The sequence below is a fragment of the Simochromis diagramma genome, unplaced genomic scaffold (assembly GCF_900408965.1).
Source record: "Simochromis diagramma unplaced genomic scaffold, fSimDia1.1 OVJJ01000344.1, whole genome shotgun sequence".
In the NCBI taxonomy this organism is placed as follows: domain Eukaryota; kingdom Metazoa; phylum Chordata; class Actinopteri; order Cichliformes; family Cichlidae; genus Simochromis; species Simochromis diagramma.
The window spans coordinates 1107283-1133112 of record NW_024387375.1 but is presented as its reverse complement, the minus strand read 5'-3'; the positions used below and the strand labels follow the sequence as shown (position 1 = coordinate 1133112).

The 25830-nt window shown below is 40.1% G+C and overlaps 1 protein-coding gene across 2 annotated transcripts in view; it reads left to right on the top strand.

The window, feature by feature from the left end:
- Positions 1–25830, top strand: part of zgc:77784 (uncharacterized protein LOC402947 homolog) — a 66902-nt gene that overhangs the window by 17802 nt on the left and 23270 nt on the right. The window contains exons 3-9 of one of the 2 annotated variants that reach the window (XM_040009081.1): positions 9631–9788; positions 11834–11954; positions 12031–12172; positions 15334–15461; positions 18906–19030; positions 21393–21564; positions 22020–22225. In XM_040009081.1, the coding sequence (XP_039865015.1) occupies positions 9631–9788; positions 11834–11954; positions 12031–12172; positions 15334–15461; positions 18906–19030; positions 21393–21564; positions 22020–22225 (1052 nt within the window). The remainder of the gene's footprint in view (positions 1–9630; positions 9789–11833; positions 11955–12030; positions 12173–15333; positions 15462–18905; positions 19031–21392; positions 21565–22019; positions 22226–25830) is intronic. The other variant, XM_040009082.1, reaches the window with a different exon arrangement.

Here is a 25830-nt window from a genome sequence, read left to right as displayed (position 1 = left end):
AGATTAACGTGATGGTGTTGTGTTTAGTATGTTTCTCTGTTTTTTGGTTTTTTTGCTTGTTTTCTCTTCTTTTTCTCTCAACAGGTGATCCAGGAGATTTTTTTTCTCTTTCTCTTTTTAAGTGCCCTTTCTCACTGTCCCTCTTCCCTTCTGTTTTTCTTTTCCTTCATCTTTCTTTCTCCCTTTCCTATCCTCAGTCATGTCTGTCCCATCTGTAACAACTGAAAATAAAATAAAATAAACAATAACAACAAAGGTTGATCAAACGGACCAATACGGCAAGGCCGTGATGATCCATTTGGCAAAGTAAATCCATTGGGTATCCTTGTTGGTCTTCAGACAACAATTCTGACGGCTAAAGAACCAAATGGGACAGGCAAAAAAAAAAAAGAAGTTGTGGCCTTGATTCACACAAAAGAGATGAATATGTAAAGTGTAGCAGAAATGACTGCTGGCTTCACTGAACCATGAGATCTATCCATAATTCATTAAAATTATCTGAAAATCTAGAGTTCTGTCTTCAGGACTATTCCTATTTGATGCAAATTTGCTGTTTAAGTAATTATTTTTATATTATACTATGCATTTTTTGCACCTGTGGTCCAAAAGTTATGGTTTTTGTGTAGCTGCTGTTGCTCTCTTCCAGAGTAGCTTGTAGCAAGGAACGTGCACAGCTGCGAAATGCCAACAGCAGTCATAATTCTGCCTTTTTTCCGTCTCTTTTCACCGTAGTGCTGCCAGTAACCGGCTGCCTTGCCTGCCTGTTGAAAAGCCAGAATAATGAGACGGTAGGAGTGGGCTGAAATTCATTCCCTTATTCTTCCAAAGCAGCTTCTTTTGCTTAAAAAAGAAAGAAAGAAAAACAAGAGGGGGGGGGGGAGTAGTAGTTGTGCCTATTTAGAAATCATGAATGTGAATGTCTGGCTGTCTCGGCAAGGAGAAAGTCACATGGTGTGCCAGGATTAGAATAAAGTAGGACAAATAAAAAAAAATAAAACTTGCTTAAAAGGCTTTAGAGCCAGATGTTCCTCTTACTCCTGATGAGGGATTATGAAGGAATCAAAGTTCTGTTTGCAGCTTGCTTCTTGGCTTCTCCTGCTTTCTGTTTTCCTTTCAGCATAAAGAATGTGCAGGTATTATCTCTGATGAATACAGTTTATAGAATATTTGTTTTTTGGTGCATGAAATCAGTCAGGCTAAATTTTAATATGCAGTTGTGCAAATATGAACCACTGGCATGATTTATATGAATCCTGTCAGGGATTACTAATATTGCAAAAATGTCTTCACTCAGTGCCGATTTGTAATTGAAACAGCATTGCATTTTTGGAAAATGGAAGGATTCATGACCAAGTCTTTGTCATAATGGCTGTTTGCCCTGGAGTGCCTTCTCATCACCCATCAACACCATCAGACAATGGGTGGATTAAAGCAATCTCTCTTCGCTGTAGGCAAAGTCTCCATTAGCTATGACAGGGCAGTATCACAGCAATGGGATTAGACCACCTCCCTAACGGGTTTTCTGCTCTCCGGAATAAAAGAACAATCGAAGTCAAGCAGCGGGTCGTCTGCAACTCTCCGAAATGTGCGCTTGCTGCTGACCTTTTACCCTTCTGTCCACCCTCCTACCTGTCAGCCATGAAAACACAGAGCTAGTTGTGCGTTCACACATCTGTCAAGGCCAATGCTGTCTACTGTGTCTCCTTCCCACACTCGCTGTCACCTCATGTTTTGCACAAAACCTCTGCAGATTCCCCCCCTCCCCACTCTCCTGTCTGTCACACTCACGCGTCATGTGTTGCTTTTTTTCAGCCGCTGCGTATAAAGAATCCATGGACTGCTAGTCATCCATATACAATATGCAATACAAAGGCATTTTCATATGATTAATCGCTATTGTTCATGTTTCCAAAAAAACATTAACAGATGGCCTTTCTGCAGTGTTTAGCTCTCGTCTGCTCAAGTCTATAATATCACTTAAAAATCAAGTGATGAATATTTTCGGGGAGATTAAGTCTCTTAATCTGTATATCCCTGAAATATTAAAGTAGTTGAAATGAACGGGCGCTCCTGGAATACTCAGCACATAAAAGAATATACCACCAAAAGTCATTTAGGTCTGCTTTGGTATTGTTTAAGCTCACAGAAAGTGCCTTGGGGAATATGAGGATTTGTCTGAGCAGAGGCAGGGTCAGCTCTTAACTGCCCTGCAGTAACCACACTGCTTGTCTGAGCCCAGTGTGAATGGATAGAGGAGAGAGTGTGGGGCCTGGTTTGGAAGATTGCTTGCTAGACCCAGTCGCATTATGTCTGAGAAGTTATATTAGGGACAGCAGCCCCTCAGGAGATGCGGTTCATCTGTGTTTCTGAAGAAGTTTGTCGATTTCGTGGTGGGACCGTCATTGCATACAAACATCCACGGGAAACTGTTTGGCATGGCAGCCTTTAAAGTCGGAGCAAGGAAGGATCACATTAACTTGAACACAGCTTCAAAGAACATTTCAGAGCTTGTGTTGTAGTGTTTGGGGGTAATGATGGCAGAAATTCTGCTCTCTGGCGTTCGTTTCGACCCTCAAATGTCCCACTTTCTGTGAGACTGTGCCTGGGGACTCTAGGACTTAAATGCTAAAGGTGTGTACGTGCATGGGCTTTCTGTGCGAACTCATGTCTGTGTGTGTGTGTGTGCATGTGTACAGTTCAGGGATTAGCTCCTTGCCCATAACTTTTTCACTTCAGTTACTGTGGCAGTGAAACAAAGGCCTCAGCGCTCCTATCTCACCAGGCCTTACAGACTGAAGTCTAAAAATAATGCAGCACTTTCAATTAGCCCTTCAGCTCTGCAAAGCATTTGAAATATGCAGCCAAGTGAGCAGCTTCAGGGTTATTTGATGAACAGACTGTTGTAAGGAATATCGTTTTTGGTTGTACTCCATCCATTTTAATATCTCAGAAAACCCAGACATATTCTGTGAGTAGTTTTCAATTCACGCTGATTGCTTTTAGTCAGTGGTGGGATTGGTAATTTGTTTATTGAACACAAGTGAGCTCACTCGTACGCCTCAGAATTTGTTCAGTTTACTGCATTTTTAAGCAGTAGACTCAGACCAAAGGTTGTCATGATGCCAGCATTTCAAAGTCGTTGCTGATACCAAAGAAAATACTTGATACCATTGTCAATACCACATAGGAGTGGGAAAAAAGAATACCATCTTTGATCTGATTGCTCTTAGTGATACCAGAGGTACCAAGGTGAGGTGCTCCAACCTGAACTTGTGCCTTTTTTCAGCTTCATGGACATGAATAATAACTTTTTGTGTAATTGAACACAAATTTATAAGTAATGCATTTCAATAGGAAACAGGTTTTGTGTCAGAAGCAGGTTTCCAGAAGCAGCCGAGAGATGATTGCATGGCAGCAAGGGAAAAAAAAGTTTTAAACGAAGTGAAAACGTATTGTATTTTTCTAAATCTAACCAAATCGTTTAACAGCTAAACTTAACCGAACTGCACATTTGTTAAAAAAACAGTATGACTTGAACTTATGTAACAGGCATGAAAGCCAACAGAGCTTACTCCTCCACCAAACATCCAACCACTAAATGTGGACTCTTTTTTTTGCCTTTTAATGAGTACATATGAAACTATACTGATGTTCAGGGGACACAAAATATCTGGGAAATTCATGTTGAGGAACACGAAAACAAAATTCAAACAGCACAATTAAAAAACATAATGATCATGACTAGATCGCAACCTGCCACAGACCATGCCCTGCAGCAGGATATTGTGCCCAGGCCACACTGGCAGAGTGCTGCAGACCTTTCTGGATCAAGAGCAAAGCTAGTCCCTATGCTTCCTATCCAAGATGCTGGGTTGGTGCACTAATAAGAGGCAGACACAACCAATGATCCGCAGCCGTAAGCTGCACTCATCCAGGAATGAAGAGCGACAACAGAGCCACCCAACTTGTACAGTCCATGCATCGAGAAGCAGCCATACCTCATATTAAACACCATGTATATATTGTATCTACACATATGATAGTTTTGGTCTATATATAATATTGTGTTTCTTTCTTTGTGTTTGGTTTTGCTGAAGTTCCCAAATGTTGTGTTGGGAATTTTGTGGAGGGTATTTTTCTTTGTAGCAGATCTTTGGTAAAGAGCTTCTGTACCGCATTGATTGACTGTGAATAATAATTAGTATATCACTGAGGGTAAATGAGAAATTTGATGATGTCAAAGGGGTCAGAAGTCTTAATTTCCAAAAGACTTCTCACTTCAAATCTCGTAGCATGAAACAAAAAGAAATTGGGGGAAAAAAATGATTTCAGTCGGTAAAGAGGGTAAACTTCCTCTTTGTTTTCAATGCAATTTAGTTACAATACAGCCTGAGTTAAAGAGAGATGGGCAGAGAAGGTAAATGAATTTACTGTCTGGAACTTGACTAAGTATTGAATATTTATTGCTGATTACCCCAAGACAATCGTGCCTGTTGAACAAGAGTGAGAAATGATTTTCCGTCTTTAAATAGCTGCGATAAAGTGATTTCAAATGAGATTTTATTCAAGCCCAGTGGATCTGAATATTGATGCTGTATTAAAAGGCCAGGGCTACCATGTTGACACGGACCTGTCAGGCATGCTGGTGGATAATTAATGTTGCATAGATTTAGTCAGGTACTCAGAGTAATTGGCTGAGAATAAACTAAGTGCAAGTCGATTTAAGGTGGCTTACAGAAATGTCACAATTCTCAGTGACTAAAGACGCCACTAGCTTCCATATACCACTTTCTGCAGCTCAACAGTTTACAGTGAAAACCAGTTTTATTGGAAATTTAAAGTTCTGCCAATCTTAATTTTCACACAAGTGAAAAAAGCTGCAAGTCATTTCAGATTAAAGAAATTAATATTTTAATATAATTTAAAAAAACAAAAAACAAAACACACATAATGATATTTCGTTAAGAAGCTGTTGAATAGCAAGGTATGCTTATTTTAGGTCCAGACTGAAATATATTTATTCTGCAAGTTAATAAACCAGAAGCAATCTATAAAAACACAGAGAAAAGCAACTTTTAGCTCTGCAAGTTTGTTTTGGCAGATCTTTACACTAGCTGCCCTTCATGACACAACCCCAAAGGGATTTGTGTCTTTTCTTCTTGAATTCTTGAATGACTTTTTGCTTGTTAAGTGAATGTGTAAACTACTACTACTATGGAGCCACTCATGCAAAAAATAACAGGAGTAGAAAAAGATTGCAAAAGTGTTATGCTATAATTCTGAACAAATGAAAAAAAAAAAACACCTTGAAAAGTATTAATTTAACAATCCAAGAGGCAAAATATTTTCAACCGAGATAAGAGGGTTTTAGTATTCTAATAGCGGGATTGCAAATACTTACAAATGACCAAAGGTTTTTGAAATAACCTCTAAAAAAGCAAGAGATTAGCTCTGATATGCAAGTGATGGCCACTGGGATATTATGTCCTCTTGACTTGCAGCAGGCAAACTTATTGCTTAGTGTTTCCTCTACCATTGCATCAGAGTTAAGGATGTGTGACCCCCCCTGACAACCACCAGTGGTTTACTCGTGGATGTCAACCACCTAATGAATGGAGACTTTAAACCTAATGAATATAACCAATGATGCTACCAGTGCTCGACACTCAACTTTAACTGTATGTTGACCAGTGATGGTTGACCAGTAACGCCGTTACTTTTTTCAGTAACGAGTAATCTAACTAATTACTATTCCTATCGTTACAACGCCGTTACAGTTACTAACAAGAAAATGCGGTCCGTTACTATTTTTCAACAAGCAGAAGGTTGAAGCTGTGTTCAGCTTACCGCATCTTAAATCAGTTGCACGGAAGTAGCTGTAAGTAATCTGGGCGCTACAGCTTTAAGCTGCTGCGCGCGCTCCTGCGGACGGTAATCACGATCACTGTCTAGCACAACACCTGGAGCTAAGGGGGCAAAACAGTCGCATGAGTGCTGCTGTTTGCCTGAGGAAGAATAAAGTAGTCGGCCAATCACATGACCACTTAAAGACAAAGCAACAAGGTGATATATACCAGTTTTTAAATTTTGTTTTGAGATGTGAGAGATTTGTGACGTTTAGAGTGTTTGGAGTGTGTAGTTAATGTGTTGTCTTGTGTAGTTAGTGTGTAGTGTTGTAGATAGTTTTGTGTTGTGTGTCAGAACAGTGAGGCGACTGCTGTCTCCAGGTAGAAACAGGAGGAGTGATACACCTGCTGCTGTCAGACCTGCAGGTATCAGGCTGTGATGTTCTCCTTTACAGTGGACAGAATTTATTTTTTGGAGTGGCACAAATAATTTGTGTGGCATGTTACTGAATGCAGAACAGCTGATTGTTCTGTAAATAGTTTGAAATGGTTATTTTAAAAAGGGTAAAAAGTTAATGGATGCAAATAACTTTGTTTGCAAAACATGCATATGATTTTAAAATTGACAATTTATATTTGTATTTAAAGTTATGAAATATGATTCATTAAACATGTTTATGGTTGTTACAGTAAAAATATAACTTTTTCTACTCGGATTTTATGTTTTTTGTCTGATTTTAGATCAGCTGTGTTAGTACAGTGTGTCAAAATGAAAACTGTAAATTCAGACACGTGAGGTTGTGCTGAAAAGTCATATGTGTACTCTTTGTACACATATGACTGTGTGGCCACTACCAGCTCCACCACCATCATCAAGTTTGCTGACGACACCGTCGTGGTGGGCCTGATCTCTGATAACAACGAGACGGCCTACCTGAAGGAGATTAGGAATCTGGAGAACTGGTGCCAGAGGAACAATCTCCTTCTAAACGTCAGTAAGACAAAGGAGCTGATAGTGGACTTCAGCACTAAGCAGGAGAGGAACTACCAGACCCCTGTCATCAACGAGTGCCCAGTGGAGAGAGTGGACAGCTTCAAATACCTCGGAGTTCACATCACGCAGGACCTGTCATGGTCCTGTCACATCAACACCGTGGTGAAAAAGGCCCGACAGCGTCTCTACCACCTCAGACGCTTGAGAGACTTCCAACTGCCCTCCAAGGTGCTCAGGAACTTTTACTCGTGCACCATAGAGAGCATCCTGGCGGGAAACATCTTAACCTGGTTCGGGAACAGCACCATGCAGGACAGACGAGCTCTACAGAGGGTTGTGCGGTCAGCTGAGCGCACCATCCGTTCCGAGCTCCCTGACCTGCACTCAATCTACAGCAGGCGGTGCTGGACCAAGGCCAGGAAGATCGTGAAGGACCTCAGCCATCCCAACAACAGACTGTTCTCTCTGTTGAGGTCAGGAAAGCGATTCCGCTCCCTGAAGACCAACACAGAGAGACTGAGGAGGAGCTTCTTCCCGCAGGCGATACGGTCTCTCAATCACACCACCACACAGTACTGACCCACACATATGGTTCTTACACACACACTGGACTTTCTGGACTTTGTTTTTGCACAACACTGGTCACTATATTCTTCATTTCCGGTAATACTTGTACAGCTGCTGTTATTGTGTATATATATTTATATTTAGATTTCTTCATACATTCTTATATAGTTCTATATTGTGTATTGTGTATTTTGTTGTACAGTTATTTTATTTTCAACTTTAATTTATATATTTTATCTTATTCTTCCCAGTTAAATTTACCCTTCATTCTAATTTGTGTTGTACAGTTATTTCATTTTTAACCTTAATTTATATTTTATTCCTTCCTAGTTAAATTTACCCTTTTTAATTTTTCTTTTTAATTTTTCATATTTATTTCCTATCTTATTCATAGCCTTTCCTTTTTTTGTTTTCTTTGGGTCACGAGCAGTTGTCCAAGCATTTCACTGCATATCGTACTGTGTATGACTGTGTACGTGACAAATAAAATTTGAATTTGAATTTGAATTTGAAGAATGATACCAAACAAGACAAAGTAAATAGTTTTTAAAGGGAAAATGTGGAGGGAAAATCAAAAGTAGTGAAAAATGGCCAAGTATACCCTGGACCCCAGAGGGTTAAACGTTTTTTTTTTTTTTTAAAGTAACGCAATAGTTATTTTTCAAGTAATTAATTACTTTTAGAATATTGTAACTCAGTTACTAACTCAGTTATTTTTTTGAAGACGTATCTAGTAACTATAATTACCTTTTCAAAGTAACTTGCCCAACACTGATGTTGACACTTATTTTGAAAAAGCTATAAGCAAGTTTTTATCAATTGTGACTCTAAGGCAGAGGTGAGTAATTAATTTTCCCAAGGGGCGTAATTGTAACATCGACTAGCAGTTTATAAATAGAACCAAATAATATTGAGCAGCATTGAATTCAGCTTATTAGTGCAGCCCTCCACAGCAGTGCCAGTTTCTCATGTGGCCCCTTGAGAAAATGATTTGGGAAAATTGGCCACCCCTACTCTAAGCTAAATTTGGGCTTTCATTGCTGGAGTGTTGGCTAAACTTGCCAAAATCAATAACCCTAACCCTAAGTGCAGGGCAGAGCCAGAAATAGCCCGATATTCAGAAGAAGGCTCTTATCATTGATGAGTCAGCCACAGCAGACATTCGGAGAACTTCAGTTCTTAGCACTTGATTGGAGCAAGTGAACTCACATTTCTTTTTTTTACACTTGTTTTGCCTTGTAAAGACTTAAAAAAAAAAAACCCTTTCCAAATGTCTCGCTTGGCCAGCAGAGAGGTGTTAAATGATTTGTGTTTGGTCTGCTACAAAGGCAGTCATTGAGTGAAGATTGGCAGAAAAGCCCAAGATCTTTTATCTTTGCACCTCAGAAAGATCGATGAAATATTCATTACCGTGTAAAAGCAGACCGATTGATTATACTGGAATAATACACTTTGGTTCAGAAAGGATCCTGTAGGAGTGTGTCTATTGAAAATGCGAGCCTGTCAATTCAGTTCAATTGTACAGCAGGTCTCTTGAGAGCGTTCAGTTCGCAGCTCTCACTGAAGCTTTCATCTGTCAATCACAGCACAAGATTAGAAGATATCAGAGGTCGCCGTGTCAAAGTTCTGTCGTCATCCACAGGGTGGCGGGAGCTCAAACTTTAGAAATGACACGAGCGGAAAGGCTTTGCTCGGTCGGTGCTGATTTCTCTTGACTCAGAGATGTGCTGAAGAGTTGTAAGATAGCTCTTGAATCAGAGACACAATCCTCTCGTTGATTCAGAGGCAGTTTTTCTTCTTTCTCTCCCCTGCACACGGGCTAAATTATGAATGTGCTGTTATTTGTTTACTCCATGTTGGAATGAGAGATGTGCATTATTCATCTGTTCTGACAGGAGAGACATCAGAGTAGGATGCAGGCTTTAAAACCAAGCACAGACTAACAAGGACAATGCTGGGGATGTAAGCAGTCAGGCACATGCAGACACAATAATTGACTTTCTCTATAAAAAAAAAATGTGTTCAGAAAACTCTCGGCAGAAAGATGGTTCTTTCAGCCTTAATTACTTCCAAGACAAATTGGTGCTTCATTTGTTGATACTGGTTATATGGCTGTGTGCCTGTGTGCTGATCTGTGAGTCTGATTTCCAGTCTTTGTTTTAAATACATTACTCATACAGGGCCCTCTGAAGCTAATTAGATTTTTTTGTGTTTTCTTTTTAGTCCTGAGAGATGATTTCCGGCAGGCCCCGAGTGACGTGGTGGTAGCTGCCGGTGAGCCTGCTGTGTTGGAGTGTGTACCTCCACGAGGTCACCCCGAGCCCACCGTGTCCTGGAAACGCAACAACGTCCGAGTCAGCACCAAAGATGAGCGCGTCACTGTAAGTTCAACAATCATTAGAAAAAAACGTTCATTTTTAGCGAAAAATACAGCGATTTGTAAACCCGATAAACTCCACTGCATTAATCTTTACATCTCTGGATCATCTCAAAAATCAAGACCTCAGAGGTCAAAGTAGTCATAGCTGGTAACCTAAACCTAACCATATATTTGGGAGAAAGCCAAAATTTACTTTCTTTTGTAAATATTTTTTGATCTGTGTAAGTAAGAATGATGATTTTCTTTGTTCTCTGATTGCAAAGACTTTGGGGAGTGACTAAAGAAAACAAAAATTTAAGCTTGTGTGCCTAGGGTTAGAGTTCTGCCCATCACCAATGATGACTCAGACCTCAAACGGTTAACCAGTTTTAAGTTGGATGCAGTCTCACCTCTGGTAAAAATCTCACTCCAGAATGTTTTCAGTTGTCCTGCTAAACAAACAACCAAAAACATCATACCAACCTCCCTGGCAGAAGAGGTAGAGGAAGATGGATGTCTGTTTTTTGGATTTTGTCATCAGACAGTGATCACGAGGGGCTGCGCGGACATCTCAAAATTATGATGATTCAACATGTGCCCCAGGCGGTGGATTTCAGGTGGCCTTCAAAGCTAATAGATCCAATCTTTCCTGCATGTCCTGAGCCTGTCTCGGGGTCTCCTCCCTTTAGGACACGCTTCAACCACCTCATCTAATCAGACGCCTAAACCACTTTAACTGGCTCCTTTTGGAGGAGTAGCGGCTCTACCCTGAGCCTCTCCCAAATGACAGAGCTCCTAAATATTGGGGTGGAGGGATTGGTATACCCACGAGAAAGAAAGACGTACCTGTGGGCTGTCCTGTGGGCCACCAGCTGAAGGAGGAGTCATAGGAGTTTGGTGCTTTGTGGATCAGGTGGCAGCCAGAGGCACAGTGATCGGATCCTTGTTACTTTCTTACTGATTCGTTTACTATAGACCTACTGTAGTTTCCAATTCCTAACATCCATGATCAATAATTCTGGATATAAATCCAATGAAAACCAACATCGAACTGTGCTTAATAATGGCCATAGCCTTTATACATGAAGTGTGATAAATATTATTGGTCTGTGCTGTGAGGCTCAATTGTTGCCAAAAACTATTAAAAATACAATAGAGACCTACATTTGAAATGAACACGAGCCCTGAAGTTTATTTTTGAGTTAATCCCACATACTCTCTAGTGATGTGAGTACTTTGCAGTGCTCCAAATGCGTATGAATCCATCTCTGAAAATAGTTCACAAAGGTACAGTTTCACTTCTGACTGAGTTACACTTAATTAAAATCTGTCTTTCATTATTTTACTTAAAAAATTAAAAAAGCAATAAACATCTGTGATTTATTACAGAGTCACTACAGACTGCAAAGGTAGACTTTACATACAATTGGCAGTGTTTGAGTACCTGGGGTAGGAATAAGTTGAAATTTTAAGGTTAAAGAGGTGTTCAAAAAGGAAAATGACCAAACAAAATGAATTTAAACTTTAACGTGTACAACTGTGAGCAAAGACCTTTGCGTGGATAGATTCTGGTTTGTCTTTCTTTCCTCAGGACTGATAAATATTCCCTCAAATGGTCTAGAAAAACTCTGTTGTACAGGTGGGAGAGATATCAATTCAGACTGACAACAGTTTCTGTTGACTATCATTTAATGCGGACACCTTCGTACGCTGCAGAGCGTAAAGTGTCTCTGATTCTGCTGTCGCTTTTCTTCTGTCCTCTCATGTGTAAAAACAACAGCTGGACACAATCTCTGGTTGTTGAAAAGTAGATTTGGAACTGTGAGAAGTCACAGGCGGATGAAAGATATTGTTTACGTCAGTAGTTCAAGCAGGAGCTTTAAACTGAACTTAATTTCAAGTAAATCTGTGCTGAGAACCTCAAGCATAAGAATGTAGGTAGAAAATAAACATCACAGCAACGTATACACGTACACCTACAGTGACTCATACAGTGTTTTGAATATGAGCGATTAATGATCTTTGCATCAGTGCAAACATAACTAAACATGCCATTGTGTTTTTCAGATGCGTGGTGGCAAACTGATGATCTCTCACACCAGGAAGAGCGATGCAGGCATGTACGTCTGCGTGGGCAGTAACATGGTTGGAGAGAGGGACAGTGATCCTGCAGAGCTGGTGGTGTATGGTGAGGTTCAAACAGTTACGTAGTCAGTCCTTCGAAGAGCATAAAGTGGTCATGTTTAAAGGCATCTGTTGTCTAGCAGAGCGCCCCGTGTTGGTGCGAAGGCCTGTTAACCAGGTGGTCATGGAGGAAGAGACTGTTGACTTTCTATGTGAGGTCCACGGGGATCCTGCTCCTACTGTGCGATGGCGGCGAGAAGAAGGAGAGCTTCCCCGCGGGAGGTGAGCTGATGGGCATGACCGCAGACAAATAGAGAGACAGACTGAGAGCACTCTTGTGTTAACACACGTGCCCCAGAAAACGTAAATATGTGCAGGAGCTGTTTATTAACTCGTGTCTTTCTGTTACATATCACACCCGCGTCACATCACACTTCTGAGGCAGCAGCGCGCCTTCTCCCTCAGACTGATTCCACCTCGCAGCCATAATGAACACGTCGGGAAATCATTCCTACCGTTCTCTATAAAACCGTATAACACCGTTCATTCTGTGACAGGTGATCACACCAGTCAGGCATAAGATCCCAAACAGATTTTTGTATTATGTCTTCATGCAGCTGTTTTCTCAGATTTATAGTGTTCATATTATTTATGAATAATATAGTCATTCCTACTTTTACTCTCTTTAGCAATCTCTCTTTAGCAATCTTTGTTTTTTAATCACTCCTTTTTTAATCTATCTATCTATCTATCATGACTAAATACATGACTATTTGGACAATTGCAATTCTATTTGGACAATTGCAATTCTTGTAACTATCTCTGCACACCACCACAGTGGCTTTTAAATCAAACTATCAAGCTGTGATTGAACTGCAGGTTTTCAGCTTTGATTCAACAGGATTGACAAAAGTACTGAATTAAGTGTTTAGGAATTAAAACTTCTCCAATTTTCAGAGGCTGGATCATTTACTGACAAGCATTTCCATGGCCACATGAGGCCAGCTCTGTTGTTATACCATCAAAAATTAAGCAGTTAAAAGTCCTGGAATTGATTCCAAGTAATGATCTTGCATTTGGTATCTTTTCACTGGAACTATCAACATGAGAGCCAAAGAGATGTGTATCCAAGTGAAGGAAGGCAAAGTTTAAGAATAAGAGAGATAGCAAAAACTTTAGCAGTGGCCAGATCAACATTCTGCTACATTCTTTAAAAAAAACTGGCCACCTTATAAATACTAAATGGACTGAAAGACCACAGAAGAGAACTGAGGAATTACTTCCCTGAAAATCCAACTAAATCAAAAGGTAGACTGTCCATGTCAAGTTTGCAATGAGATGCCTTTGTGAATGGAAATACAGAGAACAATAAATCACTGGTTACACTCAACAGGAAGAGCAGCAAGGCCAGATTAGACTCTGAAAAGATTCTTTGGACAGATGAAGCCGAGATGTATCAGAACGACCGGACGAGAAAAGTATGAAGAAGCATACTTTGGCGGTCTGATCCAGCGTACCACATCATCTGTCAAACATGGTGGAGGCAGTGTTAAGGCATAGGCCCGTATACCTGCCAGTGGAAACATCACTAATGTTTGATGATGTGAGCGCTGATAGAAGTGGCAGGATGAATACTTACGTGTACAGAGATATACTTTCTGCTCAGATTCAGCCAAATGCTGCAAAACTGGTTGGGCCGCACTTCACAGTACAAATGAATACGAGTCTAAAGCATACTGCAAAAACAGCCCAAGAGGTTCTCAAGCCAAAGAAATGGGATAATGTTCAATGGCTAAGTCAGCCATTTGATCCCAATCCAACACAGCGTGCTTTTCAGTTACTGAAGACAGAAACAAAGGCAGAAAGACCCACAAACAAGCAGCGAGTGTAGGCGGCTGCAGGAAAGGCCTGGCAGAGCATCTTAAGGGAGGAAACGCAGCGTTTGGCGGTGACCATGAAATCTAGGCTTTAGTTTGTCACATTAATTCTGAGCCTCTGAAAAAAGTGGATTCTGTGTAAAAACCAGTTTTAATTCTTGATCAGTTTTTGTTAAACGCCTTGAATTAGTGATGAAAGTCTGTACTTTAGTCACATCTTGTTTCAAAACTTCATAAAAAATGAAAAGACTGAAAGAATTTAATGGAGAGAAGTTTCATGCTTTCTTATAGTAATGGCGCTATAATAATCATTTTTAGCCAAAACTGATAAATAATTCTATTATTTTTAAACATAATGTTGCTTAATGACTTAAACAGCAGAGATATGAACTTCACATAAAGAATTTTCATATTTTATGTAGATATAATTTTACTTACTTATTTTCAATTTAGTGAGTTAATGCAGTCCTGCTCCACAATGGCTGCTGCTGTTAGAGTCTTTTACAGATTACAGCTTAATTTGAAGCTTGTGATAGCAGCCACTAAAGGGATGTGTTACTGGAAATGGGGGAAAGCTAACTGGCTTTGACTATTTTCCAACAGTTTCACAAAACTGTGTCAAACATATGGCCCTTGATTTATTAATTATTATATTCTTATATTGAACATGACCTGCACACACTGGGGATTGTAGCAAAATGTGATAGTCGGTAATATTTCATAAATGAATAAATATTCATATTAAGCATGACAGGTCTGTGATTTTTCTGTGAATTGGGAAGTCTTACTTTAAACTTGGTGATCCCTACATAAGCCTGGTGTAAGAGTCTTTATAGAGACATTTTAAAATGCTACTCATATACGTCTCATTAAACGTGTCCATATACTGTATTATCCATTAATGGGAGACCAAATGCTTAAATGTATGTCCTGAACAATTTTGGCAAAACCTGCACAAAAAGCAAAGTCACGGTGACTGCGGTGTAAGAGTTTATTTGTCCACTTGGCAACAGGATGATGAAGATTGTTGTTTCATGTTTGCAAAGAGCTTTTCTGTCTTTTATCTTTGACTTTTACCTGTCTTTCATCTTTTTCCATTTCATGTCTTTCTTCGGTTGCTCACTGATCCATGAAATAAATGGAGTTTAAGCAGATTTTACTCTTTGTGTTTCAGTAATTGTACGCCTTGCGTAGACAAAGAGAGTTACACTGTACATAATATAAATAATTCTGCTCTGTCCTTATGTTTAATCTACTGCCCGTACAAAACCAAGTGAAAAATCCTTCGATGTGTTGAGGTAATCTCATTTCTTTCTAATTGATTTTCATCAGTTTCAGTCATTTTCCTGGAGCCTGTGACAATATCTAAAGCAGATAAGACACATTGTTCCACCGGTTTCAAGATAATGCCACCTGATAGCAAAGAAATCCTTCTAAGGACAAGAAATTCCATTACCCCAAACCACTGGCAGAATTTTTCACTTTGTGGAGATTAGTATGGTTACTTATTTATTTATTTTGCTATGCATCCGCCAGATCTTTCATTAACTCGCTTTTTATTCACAGGTTTGAAATCCGCAACGGCAACAACCTCCGTTTGTTCCGCGTGAAAGAGCAGGATGAAGGGACGTATACCTGCACATCAGAGAACAGTGTGGGCAAGACGGAGGCTTCAGCCATGCTGCAGGTGCACGGTGAGAAGCACATTATGCATATTGTATACAAACTCACACACACACATATACACACACACACACTTAGACATGCATAAAAAAGCTCTCAATTCAGGGCCATTTTCACGTATAAGGTAGAGTCACATGGCAGCTGCATCATGCAAAGCCTGTTCCCACTTGATGTCCAACGCTCACTGTGTTATATCAGTCCCTGTCCAGCGGTGCTGCCAGGAGCTTATGCTAAACCGTATGGATTACGCCATTTGACAGATGTTTGGTAGATGTGTGGGTTAACTCACTGCCAGAGAGCAGTCTCAATATTAATAAGACATGACTCCCCCACCTCCTCTCTTCCTGTCTCTTTATCTCCCTCCTCCCTCCTCGTCCTTTTCACTCACTCGGTGTCTTGGTTTAAATAGTCTCAGACGACTTCATCCGCTAATGCCTTTTTCAGTGTAAATGAAATCCGAACCAAGCGGTTTTCTGTTCACACTTTTCTGTTTTGTTTCTTTGTGCTTTTACATGCTATACTTTCCGTTTAGTTGCTCAGCGTTTCATCCATCTCATTAATTCTCCATCTCTCTCCGTTTCAAACTCTATCATCATTCCGGTCGGCCGGCTCTGTGAGTTCACTTTCCATCTAATTCTTCTCCACAGAAGGGCATTTATGTTGCTCATTTGTCTAGAAAAAAATATTTTCTGTATGACGTTCTTAATGGTTTTTAAAAGCAACTATAAATGCCTAATGGTGTAAATGAGTTCCTCCATTAGGTACTGACATGTTGACAACATGCCTGTTGCTGCAGTCAGGCATTAAGTAAGCCCCAGACACAGTGACTTAATGTACAGCAGATTAAGGACTCCTATCAAACACACATCTGCTGTGTTGAGAAGAGTGTGGCACCATAATTTCCAAATCCTTCTCTCTTTTGCAGCTGGAGGAGTTCAAAATGCAGCTGAAAGGCTTTTAATTACAACTAAACTGAGGCTGAAATAACAACGTATTTGACCTCATCCATTATTACAGAGCACTTAAACTAATATTCTATCATTAGACTTAGTACTAGCAATATGTTTGGTGGAGATGCATCAAGCTTTTGACCATCAAGATCACAATTACCTTGATATTTATTGTGCTTTTGTCAAGCGCCTAATTTGGATCAAGCTTCAAAAACAATGTTGCCTACATTTCCCATAATACTCCTCAAATTCCAACTTTTTTATGAATTTGTTTTTTTGTGTAAGCTTCTAATTTTGGCCTTTAGTCAGGATAAGACTGATGGCATCAATATGACATCATTAGGCTTATTTTCTCAATAAATCAGGTCCAGATCAAACTCACCTTCTTATTTCTGCTTTATAAAACCCCAGTAAAGGACACACAGTACTTGCAAAAGGTACCCTTCATGTCTTTATATTTTGCTTTGAAAGAGCCAGATTTTCCTGTAATATTTTGAAAGTGGTCTTGTGCATCAGTTCTCCAGGCTTTCTGAAGGTCATTCAAGGGTTTTCTTTGGACACTGGTTGATTTTTCAATCATTTTCAGCCCAGTCCTGGGAACTGACCAAGAAAGAAGCACCTTAACACTGACCTATGAATCATTTAAGCGCAGAAAAAGACACCAAACTCAAGGAAACCAACAACATGTCTGCACAGAGATTTTGAAGAACCGATTTTAAATAGTATCTTTAGGCACTTTGCTGCTTGCAACCTGCTGCAAAAACACATTACGTCTTGTCATGTCTTTATGTGAATTTAGGAAAAATGGCAAAGATAGCAAAGACTGACAGGCATAAAATAGAATTTTTGCACCAACAAGCTGGCTGGCAACACAGTGCTAGAGATTTAAAAATAGATTTAAACCAGTTGAACTATCATGTTTCAGCTAGACAACAGTAACACACAGTTAAATCTCTAATTGGGACATAAAGCCAAGAGCTCATATTCCCAATATCCTTTCTCCCAGACGGACTACTTTGCACCAGCTGCTAGACTTCTAACTAAAACAGGACTTACAGAATTAAACTGATATACATTGCAAATCTTATGCAAAATCTACATAAAATCTTTAAAATGGTTTAGAGTCACTTTAAGACTCAATGATAAAAAACAGCCACAAGTAGCGCCAAAGTGAATATGAAATAAATGAGAGCAATCTTGCGCTATATGTGACTAACACATCAGATCTGCTGAAAGACATTATAACATCTGAAGAAAGAGAAAAAAAACTTCACAGAAAGATCATCACAACACTATAATGATAAAAGATGTTCTGCGGCTGGGAAAATGCTCTCGGTGAGACTATTAAGACACGACACGGATGACTCAGTTGTCTTGTGTATTGAGCCAAATATGCATTTGTGCGCCCTAATACAAGTGTGTGTGTGTGTGTGTGTTTGTGTGTGCAGCTACATATGCACCATATGCACTATGCAGAGATTTGTAGAGAGGATGCATCCAGGCTAGAGAAGCTTCCCATTTGGTGGGAAGTGAGAGCCAATTATTCAGGCGGGGGCAGAATGCAGTGGTCAGTGTAAATCTACAGAGGATGTGATGATGTGGATAACATGGTGATCTGACCCAAGCTGGAAATTGGCAGCTCTTCTCAGACCTTTCCCAAAATAACTCAGTAAATGTCATCAGAATGACGCTGGCTTTTGCTGCCATGATTTTCTTTCATCCCCCCCGCCCCCCATTTTTTCTCTTTAAGAGGACATGGAGGTGATTTTTCTCATTAAGGACGAGAGGGCGATGATGATGAGTATGTAGCAACAGATCAAAAAACTCAGAAGGTCAAAGAAAAGACTCTTAAATCTCACTCGTTAAGAGCTAACGAGCGCTTTATCGATCCAGCTCGGGGTTAACAGCGGTTTTGGAAAATAACTAAACCGAGAGACGTTCAGTATTTCAATATCATTACGTTTTATAGATCCACTTTATTATATTACTTTATTTTACTTCACTACATTTACTTGACAACTGTTTGCTTCCTTCCTGCTTCATTAAGCAACTTAGGTCTTCAGAGAGTTCCTCTTTGGCAGTTTCTCATCCTGGCTTCCAAATCGAATATATATTTAAAACTGGTTCAAGCAGCTACAACTGCTTAGAAGCAGTTTGTTTGCTGCTGTGAAAATAATGTGCCGAATACAGCGAATCAGCAAGTATGCGCCCTTATGGATGGCACAAAGAGTAAGAAACTACCATTTTGCTGTGTTTGCATTCCTAAGGAAAAGGGGGAAGTAAAGAAATATTGTTGCTATAGTGTTGGCGTCTTTAAAATGGTTTGCCATATTGGATTCAGAACGGTTCCTTCCCATTCAAATTAAATGAACACTTTCCCACTGATAAATTATAGAGGAGAAAATTGGGTTGGCTTTTCAGCAGAAAGGGAGCGTTCATAAAGCAGGCCATTTCATGCACAAGTATGACTTTTAATGGGTGGTCACACTCCTCCTTCTCTTCCAGTACCACCTCAGATTGCTACAAAGCCCCGAGACCAGATTGCCACCCAGGGGAGGAGCATCACCTTCCAATGCGGCACCACGGGAAACCCTCCACCTGCCATCTTCTGGCAGAAAGAGGGCAGCCAGGTAAGAGGCTGGAGCAAAGCACAAGGCGCTCTCTAATGCTAAATACTGCAGCAGCAGAGACATCCAGGACACCAAATGAGTGAATATAAATACATTTGCTCCCCTAACAAGCCCGGGCTTGCTCTTCATGAGCACTTGGCGCATTCTTTGTAAACTTTACTTCAAGTATTCTTTATCACATCAATAGTCAACAGTTTCACACCTTCTTTGTTTAAAAGGCGAGAATGACTCACCACGATGTGAGCAGGTTTTTTTGTCTGATTTAATCTTACTTTTTCTGACACCTCTTTTTTAGAGTTGCCCACACTGATCAAGACACATTTTTCCAGGCGAAATAAGCGAGAGGCGAGCGAGATAATGCAGCACATTTGCATTTGGCTCAGAGATATGCGCAGAGACAAAGAGTTGGAAGACATTGCAGTATTGCGTTGGCGAGAAATCTTTCTCCTGTTTGTGTGCCACTCTGGTTTTGGGGGGTCGACAGGAGAGGGAAGAGAAAGTAGAAGAGACTGAAGGAGGGCTTCCAGGAAGCACACCAGGTGTGGAAATTGCTTCTTCAGGCCAGGATTGCATACGAATGCTGCCCTCCTTCCACATTATTCCTGACCACAAATGCCATATTGCTTAATGGCAGCTGGGTTCACTGACTCAGGAGTGGAGGAGAAGCTTCAGATGTTTTCGGAAAGGTTCCACAGAGCAAACAGGAAGTTGAGCTACTGATTTTGTGAATAAGCTTCAGTCGGCAGGATAGGTTGATGCCTTGCTTGGCTGTTTGTAGGGCTTTTTGCTGTATATGTGGGATTATCTGTAGCCTTATAACCTCGGTCCCTCCACTGGAGTCTAAGCCTCTTAGAGGAATGAAATGGATGGCTGAATGGATTGATGCATCCCTCCCCCTTGTTCCCATCCATCTCACTTACAGGAAAACAAGATGGGATAGCTATAAAATGTCAGTTTCACAGGCATCATCCCCCCCAAAAAAACAACACAACAACCAGAGTCTTTCAGGGTTTTTTCTTTTTTCAAATGTGAGATTATCATTAGAAGTTAATAGTTTGAGCCCCAGATTTGGGTGAAAACATGTAAAATAATGTGTCAAAACTAATTTGATAACAGTTTTACTTTAATGATTTATTAATTCTTTACACAATTCATCAACTAAAAGTAAGGCTCCACAGCTCATCTCTGGGAGGATGTAATTAATGGAAGACGTACTAATTAGCAGTAAAAGTACAAGCAGAGCTGAGTCTGATGGGAATGTCATTAGCTTTGCAGGTTTTTATTCATTAGGCACGGCGACAAATTTCATTTTGATCTCATGGTGGTGTTGCATGAGAAGTTACAGGATCACCAAATAATAATAACTAATCTGGAGCTGCACATGAATATCTGTAATATTTTTCAGGGACTTGAGTCCATGAGTTATTCGTTTAAGGTGGGATCATAAATTCATTTTGAATTCATTTTGAATTCAATTTGATTCCGTTAATTCACAACAACAGTGGCTTCGAGGCACTTTATATTGTAAAAAAAAAAGGACTTATAATAATACAGAGAAAACACCAACAATCCGATGACCCCCCCTATGAGCAAGCACTTGGTGACCATGGGAAGGAAAAACTCCCTTTAACAGGAAGAAAGCCCGGCAAAAACAGACTCAGGAAAGGGAGGCCATCCACCACCACTGGTGAAGCTCTTAAGTCTTACCTGACTTAAATGTGGCCAGTGCTCCACTTCAAGGTCACCTCCATCAGCACCTCTGGGACACTTTCAAATGTGCTGCTATTTTTAGAGTTCTCCAAAATCTAAAACGTGGAGCGATATAAGTCCTGATGTGTCCAAGCCTGAATGTGGTGCACAGGGTGAGGAGTGGGATATCAGTGTGTGTGTGTTTTTTTACTTTTTTGGCAACATTAGTGAGGTTGTCCTGGAGTATATGAGAAGAACATTGGCAAAAGAAAAATCTGAACTGCGGTACATGCTTTTGTGCATGACTCAAAGAGAAAGAATGAAGCTTCCACAGACTGATCTAAAAATACAACATATGCTTTTGATGAGTGGATTTCTGGGAATTTGTGATTGCGGCTCAATTATTTCAGTTTGCGTTCTGCTGAAAAACGCTGAACATAGCCTTTTAAATATGACGCTTTGGCTTTGTTTTTCAGTTTTATTTGGGTCCACATTAAAGTTTTCCTTAGACACAACCAGCCATTTCAAACAGCCAATTTGAGCTGCAGGAAATTGCGACTAAAATTGTTCTAGTCCTATTTCCTTTTCTATAAACTTACTCAAATAGCTGAGGTAAATGATTTGACAATAAAAACATTGATTTACTTTTTGCTGCATGCATTTTTCTGTTTAGATGTTGTTGTTCCCCGGCCAGCCGCCTTCCCAGTCTGGTCGTTACTCTGTTTCCATGAATGGAGAGCTGACCATCACAGATGTCCACCCTGAGGACTCGGGCTTTTATATCTGCCAGGCCATCAGTGTAGCAGGAAGTGTTCTGACCAAGGCACTGCTGGAGGTGGAGGGAGGTAAGACCTCAATAGGTACAGTTACTTTTAAACCTGAGGGGTTGATTCTTTGTTCTGCACCATCAGCTAATGAGGGGAAAACATATTAATTACTTAGTAGGTGCACAACAATGAGGCTCATGCAGACAGAGACGGTGCGCAGTTAGAGACCCCATGCTGGATGAGCAATGAATTGAAGGCTTAATGTTTTCCCACAGGCAGCTTGTAAGCACCAGATTTAAGCTTTCTTTTACTCCTTATACAACCTATTGTTTTCTGCTTACTAAGCATCTTAAGTATTTTCACCCTTTGCTCTCCAGCTGCTGGCGACTTTATAAAGCCGTCCTTCCTGCAGACCTTTTATACGCCTTCCTAATGTTATCTGTCCGTCTTGACTTTTCTGCACTGTGATCTAATTGGAACAAGGATATCACCCCTAACATAATACTCTGCCTCTTCTTCACTCAAACTGGCAGGTCCTTCAGGTCGTATCCCGCCAATCATTCGCCAAGGCCCAGCCAATCAGACCGTATCTCGGGGTGCAACGGCACAGCTCTATTGCCGTGTAAATGGAGGTACCTCAGTCGAGATTTCATGGGAGAAGGACGGAGAGAGACTTCAGGGAAATACACCTCGACTGACCTTGATGGAAAATGGCACGTTGCAAATCGCAGACGTAAAGGTGTGTATGTGTTTGGGTGTGTGCGGATGAGGCATTTGTTGGAAAGGGCACGTAACAAGCGACTTCTGAAAGGCAGTTGCTCTTAAATGGAAGGAGCGGAAGGAAAGACGGAGTGTGCACAGAAAGATGGAAATTATATATAAAAAAAAAAACTGTGGAGAATAAAATACCTGTGTGATCTCTGACCGTCTGTCACCTTCCCCACAGCCCTCATAGTAACCCATTTCTTCCTCATTTCCATCAGCAATTCCATTTCTGTTTGTAAAATTAAAGTGAGTCTGAGTTAAAAAGACCAATCTCTCTAAGGCGGTGCGTATCTCTCCAGTGTAATTATGTGCTCATGCGGTGTGTAATTGTAATGTTAATGAAGGTGCTTGTTTGTAAATGCTAATGTGTTCTGCTTTGATGGAAGAGCAGTCAGAAACCCCTTTGTGCTATAACCCCACCTGGAGGTCAGCGAGCCTGTGCAGGACAGAGCAAAGGCAGCATCATTTACATTAATTGACTGGCGATAGATGATTCATCATCTAACCGGCTTTTAATTAAATCTCCTGGCTGGAATGTGCTTATTCACGTCCTCCTTCATCCTTTTTCTCAGCAGTGGTGCTCAGCTAACTTGGAGCATTAAGGTTTGGTCCGGTGCACCGCTGAGGCAGGGGAAATCTGCCATGCCAATGTGCTCAATGGAACAGAAGAGATGCATTAGTGTGGCATCAAGGGGTTGACAAAGGGGGAAAAAATGGGGACACGGCGATGATGAGTGAGGGACTAAAAATATTTACCCTGCCGCTGCCCAACCCACCATCAATATTTTAGCTGTAGTTGGAGTCATCTGAAGAAGTTCACCTGCCCACAAGCTGTGCGGTCTGTCAGCCAGAGGTCAACACTGCGGTGGATGATCTCATACGGTCTGAGGATAGTTCCAGCAGACTGGCTCTCAGCCAGGACACGGCCAGAGCGAACAGCAAGCGTATCAGTGAAGCATGCAGGCACATACTGTACACTTCATAACATAAAAAGAAGGTCGGGTGGGGCGTAGTGTCGCTCGATGACAGTTTCTTAATGTGGATGGAGTGTGCGTGGCTTGCATTTAATTGCACAAACATGGCTGCTTAATTGGGTCCAGTTTCACCTGGAGCTTAAAGGTATAAGTGCCAATTTTTACATTTTTAAAATATTTTTTAAAACGTGTTTTTGCTTTTTTGTAGCAAACTTTTAAATATGCCTTTTGAATAATTTATTGAAGCGTAGGAGCTTAAAGCTGAACAACAGTTGCAAGCAGGTCTAGCATTTTAAATTTGTCAGCGGCATTATCGTATTTTTATCTTAACAATAATTCAAATGTCTGTGCGTGCTGTGAGAAAGGCTGGCTCTTGTGACGGAGCTGAAATTTATTAAAATTATCACCTTATTCTGCAGCTGCACTCAACTCTGAAGATAATCTTTTTTTTGGGTGTCTTTCACTGTGTTAACTGTGCTGGTTGCGTCTCACTGCTCTCATCAGCATCTCGCACTCGTTGTCAGTGAAAATGCACCAAATGGCAGACACCTCCAAATAAGCGTTGATGTGCTACGTAACCGATGGTTGCAGAAATCACAGAGAAGCGTGTTGTATGCGTTTATAATGTCATCGCTAATATAACGACACGTATGAGTTGTTTACTGCTCGCTTCTGATTTAAATGCTTTTGCAGGCTGAAGTGAGACACTTAATAGTTTCCTCACAAAAATGTCCAAAACAACTGATAGAAAGATCTGCATTTATATTTTGGTACTAATTAGACTCAGCTGGTCCACTGCCACAATTGCTGTAATGATTTCCAGCGGAGGGTCAGCTCACCTCGCAGAAAAACAGCACATTATGTGAGAAATACAGCATTAACAATGAAAGAATAATTATCTGGGTTTAAATGAAGCAGCCCTCTCAAGGACATTAATATTCTGTGTATAATTATAAAACTGCTCTTCACAGAGCATCGAATGGACATCATTATAAAATTTCAGTCAGGCAACTATCATTTGCAATAAATTATTGCATCAACTGAAAGAGCATATAAGTGGGCAGTTGGGGTCACTCAGGAGGTCCCGGAGACCGTGGTTTCTGCGGTTTTCGCTCATTCTTTAGTTTAGCTTTCAATCACTTTGGTTTTTGTTCGCTGTTTGGTCAGATTTAGGCACCATCCTCTTGATCAGACTTAGGAACTGTTTGCGTTAAAAGTTCTCTGCTTGTATCGCAGGACTGAAGCCAAAGAAGAAAAAAGACTGCAGCGGTTTTGACTATGTGGCAGCATTTAACATCGTAGGAGTTATAGTAATCACACTGCTCAGTAAAAACTTGCTAACATCTATTAATCCTAAATAAATACATCCTACATAAAATATCTTGTTATTCTGATGTCATCAGAATTTAATCACAGTCTTTTAATAGTTGATGTCGGACACAACACAGCATATAATGCTTCTTTTGGCTGCTCCCTTATTCACAAGGGGTCATCACAGCAGGTAGCTCAGCATGTTTGATTTGGCGGATTCTAATGACAGATGCCCTTCCCCACAAGGATTTGTGTCTCCACCCAAAATCAGATCACAGATCTTTAACTTGGTTGGCAGATGCATAAAGCGCTACTGCACTGAGCCAATGCACAAGCAATATATAATTAATCACTGCTATTTTCATCACATAAGCAAATAAACACTATTACACCAATAACAATCACTGTAGCCATTATTTATGATCATTTTGTTGTGATGCAAAACTATTAATTGCTGAAGTTGTTCTAATTAAAGCTAAAGCTACTTTCAGCTGCTCCCTCATTTGCAAGGGGTCGCCACAGCGGGTAGTTCTGCATGTTTGATTTGGCAGATTTTCCCGCCAGATGCTCGTCTTGATGCGGCCCCAAAGAGAGACACAGCAACACATTAACTAAAGTTGTTTAAACTCTCGATTTATTAGCTATTAAGAACTAATGCTTTCTCAAGTGAGAGATGGCTAAATATTTACTGCTCAATAACACTCAAGTTGCACATCAACTCTTGATGAATTAAATATTCAAGGTAAAAATTGTTACTGACATAAAATGTTTAGCAAATTCAGTGTAAGGTTTATGCCATCAAAATCATTCTTTTTATGTTTCTGTAATAGTTAGTCTGCCAGAACACACAAAATGACATTTTGATCAAATATAATTACCATAATAATCTAATTATTTGTTTTTTTCAAAAAGGAGAAAATTATAGGAAAGCACATTGTTATTTATTGATTAAAATGCAAAATTACATTTATTCATTTTATTCATGAAGAGAAAAAATATATTTATAGTGGCTGAATGTTATTTTTGATTAATTTTTGACTTTGTTGGCTCAAATTTGGTAGATTAGATTCGAAATCGCATCAAAGTTAAAACTGTTTAAGTCTTTCCTTTTAAGCTGTGATGAGTTAGATAAAGAGAGGTCACTTGGAAAAAAATGAACATGATTTATTAAGATACAGAATTTGATTAACAAGCTGTTTGGCGATTAGACTCTGATAAACCATCACAGCAGGATGGTTTATCCGAACAATGATAGGAATTATGATAGACTCCACTAGAGTATAGCTGAGGGTGA